Source organism: Bombus fervidus, chromosome 1, assembly GCF_041682495.2.
Source record: "Bombus fervidus isolate BK054 chromosome 1, iyBomFerv1, whole genome shotgun sequence".
NCBI lineage: Eukaryota > Metazoa > Arthropoda > Insecta > Hymenoptera > Apidae > Bombus > Bombus fervidus.
This window is the reverse complement of record NC_091517.1, coordinates 24,498,847-24,509,183: the sequence shown is the minus strand read 5'-3', so window position 1 is coordinate 24,509,183 and position 10,337 is coordinate 24,498,847. Positions and strand designations below refer to the sequence as shown.

The following is a 10,337-nucleotide window of genomic DNA, read 5'->3' as shown; positions in this document are numbered from 1 at the left end:
TTAACGATAATCTTTAAAGAAGAAAACAGAAAAGTTAAAAAAAAAAAAACATTTCTATGTTTTCTATCGAATTATGTAACAGTGACTGCCTTTATTGGCTATATACACTTTTATTATACTTTGATAAAATGCGAAGATAATTATCCCATGTAATTTAAAGCAAAAATTACATTTTATTACTTCAGCAAATAAAGTTCACCCATTCGTCGAGAGACACGCGTTATTTATGAAGATACTATAAAATAATCTTATGTAAATCATACAGCACTTTTATGAGTTTCGAGGAATTCTTAATGTAACATAGAGTTCGAAATACGAACTCGTTCTGAAGCTCGTATTGCGATCTAGCATACCATAATAACATCGATATAAGTGACACTATGGCCCATTGATATACTCGAGCACGTTCGTTCAACCTAAGCAGGATTATTTATCACAAACATCGATGCGACGTCGAAGTTGATAGGAAGGATCTCGTGTAAGTAAATGATGATGACATAAAAACGTACGTACAGTAGAAGCATCTCGTGCAGCGCAGTCGCCTTGACAACGGCGGCGCCACGTGCATGTGTGCCGTTTTGTCGGAAGCGAGATGGAGAGGAATTCATCGAGCAGGAGAAAGCGAGTAAGTTGAGTGGACAAAGTGAGAGAGAAGCGGAATGAACGAGAGAAAGGGAGAAGGATCATGACGTTGAACAAGGAGACAGGAAAAGAGTGGGGCGAATGTTGGTGATCGGAGAGGAGAGAGTAAGGGGTGGTTGAGCACGAGAGAAAACCGCTACGATGTACCGCAGTACGGGGTGGTGAGCTGCGAGCTGGCTCCTCGACAGTGAAAAACCAGTGAGCTGGAGGACAACCTGACACAATCTACAGTGATATGTTATCGAGACTGATCTGTCTTGTCCAAGCGGTTTGCGATCCGCCATTTCCATTCACCAAAATTCTCATACGTTTCGATTCTCATGAATCGCATCAACACGAGTTTTTCATACCATTGAATGTGGTATCAAGGACAACTTCGTTATTTTACGCATCTCCCTGAGAAACTGTTCGATCTTTGTAAGAGGGAAAAATATTCTTGTCGTGTGTGTGGATGTAATTTAGACAATCTATGGGGATGTCGTAACTTTCGTGTTATGTCAAGGCCGATGCAGTATATAACATGTCGATATGTCTCATTGGTTCAACCACGGTATCTCGATATTAGACACTTGTCTCTGGATTTCGCTGGAGGAAAATGCGCCACATTACCACGATATTGAGAATACCGGGTGATATTTGTCAACGGTTAAATGTTCCGTGAAATTTCCTCATGAGCCCTGATCAGCTGATTCTCCGTTTCTTCACCAATGGCAATCGAGGCTGTGAAAACTGTTAACGTTCGACGACGGTGAACGTCGATTTAATATTCATCGGTGGTCACCTTGAAAACGTTCCATAGAATTTTTTCTTATACTTATAATATCGTATCGATCAAATCCAACAATGCGCGGTTCGTTCTTGAAACGACGAATACGGAGATTGATGAAGACGAAGTAGACAGTAACGTTCCAGTGAATATTCATCGAATTGATAGCTATTCGTTGTTTATGAAAGAAGGAAAATCTATATCGTGTGTCGTTTTCAAGTGTACGGTGGTCGTTATTTATTCGTGAAGTATATGACGTTTGTGCTAACGTACATTAAGAGATTTACATTATGGACGAAATCTGAAGGTAACATCAAAAATAATTTCGAAACACGCACAGTACTCGGCAAGCCATAACGATGCTCTCTCTAGGAGATTAGTGGGCAATATAAAGCTGATCGCTTTGCAACTTGTCGCAACATTTCTAATCAAACGCTTATAATAGTTTCCACCATACAATCGAATGTTTCAATCAAGAACAATATGATGAAATAATATTGCAATGATCGTGACCTTAGATACTGACCATCACGTGACTTCGTTTAGATCAATCAGAGGTCTGTCGTGACAAGAAGCTGCTACGTATTTTTGTTGAATGGAAAGCTGGTCGTTAAAACCACAGCGATCAGTTAAATCGCCTCTGAGAACGTTAAAGCAATTTGTTTAATTATATGTTTATGATACGTTCCCTTTTGGTCGATACAGCGAACAAGCATTGGCGGAAGCATTCACATTTGCACATGGATCAAAAAGAATTATGACAATGTGTTGTACAAATAACAATGATCATTTGAATTCTCTGAAATTAACATCACCGGGGATAATGAGAATGTATTTATCGAATGTATCGCGTAGCTTCAGTGCATCGACTGTTAATGCAGCATTATAATGTTTATCGATACAATGGCAATAACCACGAGATTGACTGTTATTTGACATCAATTAAAAAGACGATAACTGCTGAACGAAACATTTTTTAGCAGACTTGCTACGCTCGTTAAATTTTTGAAGATCATTGATAGAATTACTTAGAGGATACTTTTGAGATTGTTGTTGAAGTTGCTCACATTTGATAGTTACGCTAGATTCGTTAATAGCTGTTGCACAGTTATGCAATATATGCGAAGCGTTATTTCGCGCGTATTTTTAAACAATTTTCCTTACATTGATATTGCAATTACGTCGAGAATATACAGAAATATATTGAAATGTTGTAACGATTTTGATTATAAGGTATAGAGTATATTGTAAGAACACTGCACTTGTTAACTGGGGTCAGTAGCCCTGAGAAATTTCTAACATACGATTTTGTCGATCGATTCTAAACGAAAATTTGCATTTTTCGATCCAAGCGTAATTTCATCCAAACGTTCTGCGAAACGTTTAATAAAGCAAATGTCAAAGTGGATAGTTATTAATTTTCCACGCTTAATTGCCAATATTTAACTCTTAATCAATTAATTGTAAACATACATTATATACATAGTTACATAGTTTACTCGTTCCAGCGAAGTTAAGAGAAATTTAATTAACGAATTCTTCCAAATCCAAAGCATTCGGACAAACTTTTTCAGTCGGAGAACAGTTTATTTGATCGTTTGCACGAGAGAACGTTTTCGTGAGATAATTCCAACTTTTGTCAACGATCTGCAAAGGAAGAATAATATGTTCCTAAGGATGTAACGTTCCGCCATCGAAGGTGGCAATCATCGAGTTTGATACATTAAGCGTATCGATTATAAATTATATTGATACCTCGAAGCGAGTACAAATTGCTTTCGAAGTGATTAAATTCATAACACAAAGAAAATTCCTAATATAAATCGTTTTAAGGAACAGAAAGAAGTAAAAGGAGAAGAGAATTAAAAATCAAAATCAATATTCATAATATAAATTATCGTAAGGAACAGAGGAAAGCAAAAAGCAAAAAGGATCAAAAATAAAGAATCAAATAATTACAATATTCGTAATATTTCATTAATCTGCTAATCATGATGGAAAACGATTTCAAGTTGTGCAATCGGTTTGACTGTTTAAAAGTAATTCGCGACTTATTGAAATACGACGTTTGGACGCATCATATTCCCATGACATAGTCCGCAATGTGAGAGTGGCGATTTGAGGATGATGTTATCGGAGGGACATCATAGATCGATTCGTACGCTAGTTGTACGATCACGCGCAACAAAGTGAAGCTTCCACCAGGAAAGAAGGAACATCGGGCGAACGAGTCGGCGTTCCGTCAACTGTTCGCCCTGTTTCATCAGCGTAAGCCTCGGGATCCTCTTCGAGGCCAAAACGCTGCCTCGTCGGTTCCTTTACTCGAGATGGGCGCTAGAGCATGGGACTACGAGGCACTGCCGGAACTCCATACCTCGGCGGCTGTCACACCTACTTCCACGCCGCCAAATGCACAGCAGAAGACGCATCCGCCGAGGGTCTACTTCCAGGCAGAGAATTTGGCCTCCACCAGGAGACGGAGTAGCTCAAGGTTACTCGCTCCTCAATCCTCCTGCAGGAGACGCAGCAGAAGCATGAGTGCATGGGGTGATCTGTCGAGATCGTCGTTCAAACTCGATGAGAGGTAGGTCGTTGATATTTGAAGCATGAAGCAAACCAATTGAGAAGTTCAGTGAGACGACGTAAAACTTTTTTGGTTTACGAGCTTATAGTCTAGACGCGTATCGCATATGAAATACACAAAATCACACATGGAATTTCTTATTAGCGCAAACATATAACAAACGAATGTAGATTTAAACGAGTATAAGAAATTATACAACAAATTTTTCTAACTGAGATAAATTATATAAATTTCCAGCTTCTAGCCAATGTAAACCCTTAGAAAGATTTCTTTCTTAGATTTCTCACATACTTAGTAAGTTACGTGACATTATGTCCAATAGGTTCTACTTTTATATCTTCTGAGTAACATCCTTCCTACAATCTTTCCAGGAGGTAGGAAGTTAGGCACGTCGTAAGCATTAATGCACAACTTTTCTTCTTGGCTTATTCCTTTTACGTATTTCGTGAATTATTATAAAAGGAAACCTGTGCATTTAAAATTCCTCTGTGAAACTGAAATGGAACAACCTGCTCAAAATGTACAGCTTTCTGGCTCTGCAAATTTACGCTCGGAGTAAACGCTTGAATGCATAGCTAAAACTGTTAAAAGTATCGTATGCCATGCAGAGAAAAATTTAAATATCGATATCTGATATTTTTATACTATTTCGCACTTTTAAAACTGTTTTAAAACCGAAAAAGGAGCTAACGAATTTTTCATTTTCCAATACGTGTTTGATATATCTCCCATATTTTTATACCTATATCTTTTTATATCTCTATTGTCACGCCAATTTCTTTTTAAAATACAGATTTAGTAATTGATTGTTCTATTATAAAATAATATAACTTGTGGCCCTGATACACTGTATTAGTATTGAAGTCGTTTATTAATATCAAAATCAATATCGATATAGTAGAAATAAGAAAAATATAAAACAAAAATACGTAAGCAATATCGTCCTGTGTAAATTACTGCTCTATAGCAAAAATAAGCTATTTACTTAACCCACTTTCAACTTATCTAGATAAATTGCGTATAAGATATAAATATTAGTATCGTTATGATCAACGACAGTATAATAACACGTCGAGGGCATGACGAAGCAAGAAAAGAAAACTAAACAAGATGGGTATTTAGACATATAGTATATACATACTATATAAAATATGAAATACAGTAGAATCTTGATTATCCAAATTAATTGTGATTTTTATACATTTATAGGAAATTTAATACATTATACATAGCATGCAAAAATATATAAAATATTTAAAGTGCAATGTTTGTTGTAATACTTTGTAGAAACAAATCACCACTTTGTTTGAACTTTTTTTGGTGATATAGAAAATGCTTGAATTATTACCATTTGGATTATTCGTTTCTCAATATAAAAGTAGCGAAACATGCATATAAATGAAAAATATAATAAACAGAGGATAATGAACGTCAGAACGTTCTAACAACTTTTAGCAATATAGCATTTATTTAACAATATTATGCAAATGGAAACTATAACGTAATGCAATAACATGGATGAAACATCAAAATTGTAATATAGAAACTAATATATAAAAAGGTGAGAAGGAAGAAGAATTTACATAGGACTACATAGGACTAAAATGTTCCGCTTCAACAGCTTAGAGTTGCAACACGCGTTTCATCCAATTTTGCTGAATTTAACTTACATGTTGCTGTATCTACGCAAACTGCGACATTTGCTTTTCACTTTCTGTATGTTTTCGAGTGGTCACAGATGAAACATATACACTCAATCGCATTGAAATATGTCTGTTATTTTCTATTCTTTTATGTTGATGTGTGCTATATCTTTCGCTGACATTTTGTTGAACTAAACCAAAACTGTCAACTTATTTATTACCAAGTACACGATAAACATTATTCTCCTTTCTATTTATTAGCTCTTGTGTTATATAAATTCGTATATACAAGATAGCCTATATCGTGCGAACGAAAAAAAAGTAGATGCCATTAAATAAACCAGCCGATACCTTATCCTAAAACAGTTCCTTGTATACGTTTGCTAAGCTTCGGTCTTTAATTATCAGTGGTCGTTTCAGGGACTAACCAAACGTGTTTTACTGTCAACGCATCGAAAACCAATAGCGACCGTGGTTTAGTAATATCGAGAAATGTCAATTAGGGATTTCGAAGCTTCCATTAAGGTGGAAAAAGGTCGACATACATTTCATGTAATGTCACACGGACTTAATATCAGAATTTCTAAGGGAAATTTATTGTGTAACGGAAGTAGCTTGGGATTTCTTGATACTATGAATTTATATCGTTGTCGCCATTATTTTCTAGACGTAGACTCTTGTTCAAAAGTTTAGGTCACCCTTCGCCGTTTGAACGTACGTTTCTGTGAGAAATAAGAACATTGTGGCTTTCATTTTTAAATACAGGACGTCCCGTGGTACGATCGGTAAGACAAATATAGAATAAAATTGTTTCATATGATAGTTTCTTTCCTTATATTATTGAATCAGCTTGTATAATTAATACATAAGCGTAATTCGATGAGAAGATAATATTACGAATAAAATTACGAACAAGATATCTTTTATGGAAGACAGTCATTTTTTTGAAACTAAGACATGCTCCAAATGTTCGAGCAAGAGCGTGTATTTTCAAGGATTTTCGTCAGTAGAAGGATGAAATAATTTAAATTTGCATCACCTTCATTTTTATCGTAACGTTATTCAAGAGCTTTGCACAACACGCTTTTCCCTTATTTCCCTTTTTAACGTTATATTCGTTAAACTAGCATCGCGCGTGAAGATATATAAATTTACTTTCAAGGAATGTTGTGAAAGTTCTTGAACGCTTGAAAGAGCTATGTGAGGTGTGTGTTTGTGTGTACTTTAAAGCTACCAGCTAACGTTGGAATTTACCATACGTAGGATAAGAAAAGGAAAAATTTTGTACGTGGAAAGTTTGGAGTACGTATTATTGTTAAAGTGCTAAACTATTCGATAATAGGAAATTTCCAATATAATCTCATACGCATATAACGAAGAATATTTCTTTCAACAGAAATTATATAAAAAATTTAAACAGTCTTTACACTTCTTTTGATATCTACAGTGTTTCTTTTTCATTTATATCAAACATTTAAATTCATAAATTTAGTTTAGATGATATAAACATTTTTTGATTTTGATTTTTATATAGATATTTTAATTTAAACCTACTGTTTATTAAATCCTACCATTATTGCACGAACCTTAAGAATACACACCATTATGTTACAAATTGAAACTAATTCAGAAACACGGAATAGAAAATTTGACAAATATTCATTCTTGAAGTGATTTTATATAGAAATTTTTAAAATGTACATTCAGCAGCTACAGCTTTAATTTCGCCTAAAAACCAATTTTCCTTAGCTCAGGCCTGAATTTTACCTTACCTCTTAAAAGGCTTTGGCGAAGATCCGCCCGAAACGAAAGGATCAACTCTCTTATCCTTCCCGTATTTTTGTATGTCTGAAACGTGAGACGCTTTTAGAACTTTTAAGTTCGAGTACCACTGTTTCACGCAAAGCGTGTGCATTTCGAAAGTGCACTTTGTCGTATTTTTTCAGAATGAAATATTAATGCCACTTCTTTCCGAATGGCCCGGTTGCCCACTTTGTTCCTTATCTTTTATACCAGTCAAACTACTATAAAGTCGAGGTCCCTGACAAAGTGATACACCTTTTTACAAAGTTCCTGTGACATTGCAACTTCTTTCGCTAGTCTTTACGTTCATGCATCGTCAATGGACGATTTATGGATAATTATACTTTATAGGCGAGTCGAGGGAACGTTATAATTATAAATAAATGCTCCTATAAATATGCTTTAACATGATTTTTCTTTATGGAAGCTGTAACAAAACATGGACGAAGAATATCCATGGAAATATATTGAAACACAATATTATTATCTGCCATAATATTAGTTGAATATCCGCTGTTATGTAGTACGTTATGTGGTATCTATTGAAAGTTATTGTTTCTATATCGTACAAAATTTCCATAATACATTTACGTCGTGCATTAAAGGGGCTTTAGTTTACAAATTGTTTTATGGAGAAAATGTGAAACAGGACATCTCAGTTTTCCACGTTGGTTATTACCATAAATCCGTCCTTGTTAACGTACCTTATGATCCATGATTAACCGCGCTTTAGTAATTTTGTGGGAGTTTTAGTTGACGGGATTAAACGTTTATTAATAAAACACAAAGTGGTAAATTAAAGTAGTATATGTAAATTCTATGTAATTGTATGAAATAATTATTCGAAATATAGTCAGCTATAGAAATCCACATACACTTCTCGAATTTTGTGTATACGATAGAAATAAAGCAACTAAAAGTGCGCTTTGTCACAGAATCATTTATTTTTGTCAACAAGGAGCAGTACAACATGATTTTAAATGTACTTGTGTAGCATTTATATTTCAATAAAAGATAGAAGAATGTAGTGTTATTTACATAATTTAGAAAAGGCTTCGAAAGGAAGCATATCAGACATTACAACATTTCTAATTTTATTAGAATATCGAGGATCGAATTAACGGTAACGCGAAACTCTCAATACTCTTCGTTTTCACTTTTATATTTAAATTTCTTTTTATTTCCTGCGTGTTCTATGTTCATACATGACACGGAGTTCAAGTGTATATTATATTCGTTAAATGAAAGGTGTCGTTAAAATTAATTCGAGTGAATGAGACTGCTCGGTATGAATATTTGTGTCACATCATTTCTTCGAAAATGCGAGGGTATTCATGTGTAAAGGTCATGTTTACTTTGACGCTAGCCTATTTCACCTGGATTGTCTGTATAGTGAGCGAATTCAACAGGACAGTTGAATTTGCCTGTCGAGACAAATAGAAAACCGTGCATGTCCCAATTTGCCGCTGCATTCTCCAATGTGTTGCTGCCAACGTGCATAGTAACTACACATTTTAAACTACCATTCTAATGGAAATCGCTAAAATATAAAGGAGCGTAGCAAATTATACGTGAAATGTTTGTGAAAAATGCATCATTACGACACTCACGCAAATTCTTATTCAAATTTATAACAGACATTGTCGTAACGTTTAGAGATATAATAACTAACTCAGGCTATATGAAATATTAGGATAACAAACAATAGCATAGGAGGAATGTTAGAGATTTTTCCGAAAAGTTTAACCAAACAAACAAAAATTTAGTCCATTTTATGGTAACGAAAATTTCATAGTAACTATAATACACGGAACGTATCTCCGAAACGCTGAGAATTGTAGGATACGCGTTGCATCGTACATATACCTACTGTTGATTATCATTACAGATCACTAGAGAAATGTAAATCCATGCTAGGGATCATCTGAGAATACAGAATCAACGTTCGGTCCATGCAGGTACATATGGGTAGAGAAATCGATGTTGTATTACAATCGATGTCAATTACAAGTATGAAGCTCGTTCCATACGAAAGACATATAAATCAACAAGAATAATCTCGCAATGATATCTCGAGACTAGAGACATTAAACATATGTCAACGAATATCGGATTCGGATCATGAGGATGAGTTGGTCCAAACTTCTAGATCCCCGGAGATTAGTATAGCTCACGAAGGTATCCGAACATTTGTAGAAATTATAATTTTTATGTTATACGGAACATTTTGAAATTTTATTAGCATTGTAACGACTATCATTAATAAATCTTTGCGAAGCTTGAAAGTTTACCTAGATTTCATTTTTTCAGATATATTTATAAATACATGAATTTGCATAAACATTTACAGTCTAGGTATTATAATAGGAATAGTATTAGAAGTAGTATTAAATTTTTAAATATTTATCAAGCATTGTGGGACCACTGTTTTGTCATCAGAAATAAAACCTTAAATTCTCAGCCTTTATCGGTCGTATGTCACTCTCGACATGCCAGTGTAATTTTATCGTAGAAGTCATATACAAATCACGTGGAAGGTGATAAAACTCCGATTCGAAAACTACGACACTAGTATTCGATAAAAGTTAATTGACGTTTTAACTTTCGCATAAAATACTTTAATTTTTTCGAAGCTTGAATATATTAGCAGCTGTGAGTTTGTTATGCAATGTTATGCGAGATTGAGTCCGTTATTCTTGCACGATGCCTTTTACCTCGGTTAAGGACAAGGTCGGAAAAAGGCTAAAGGGTTGACCATCGCTATTACAGACTGAGAAAACGAGAACCACATTCCATTCCGGTGGTTCTTTCATGTTAATTCTCGATCTCGGGTCCGCCTACGGATTTTGTATTCCTTTTTATGCCTCATTCAGTAGACTTCAATGCGGTGCCATTACGA

At 34.8% G+C, this 10,337-nt stretch overlaps 1 protein-coding gene across 1 annotated transcript in view; it reads left to right on the top strand.

Annotated features, from left to right (window-relative positions):
• Nucleotides 1–3,559: 3,559 nt before the first annotated feature.
• Nucleotides 3,560–10,337, top strand: part of Slo2 (slowpoke 2) — a 183,071-nt gene continuing 176,293 nt past the window's right edge. Inside the window, exon 1 of the mRNA XM_072022537.1 lies at nt 3,560–3,992. Within this exon, the coding sequence (XP_071878638.1) occupies nt 3,736–3,992 (257 nt within the window). The 5' untranslated portion in view covers nt 3,560–3,735. The remainder of the gene's footprint in view (nt 3,993–10,337) is intronic.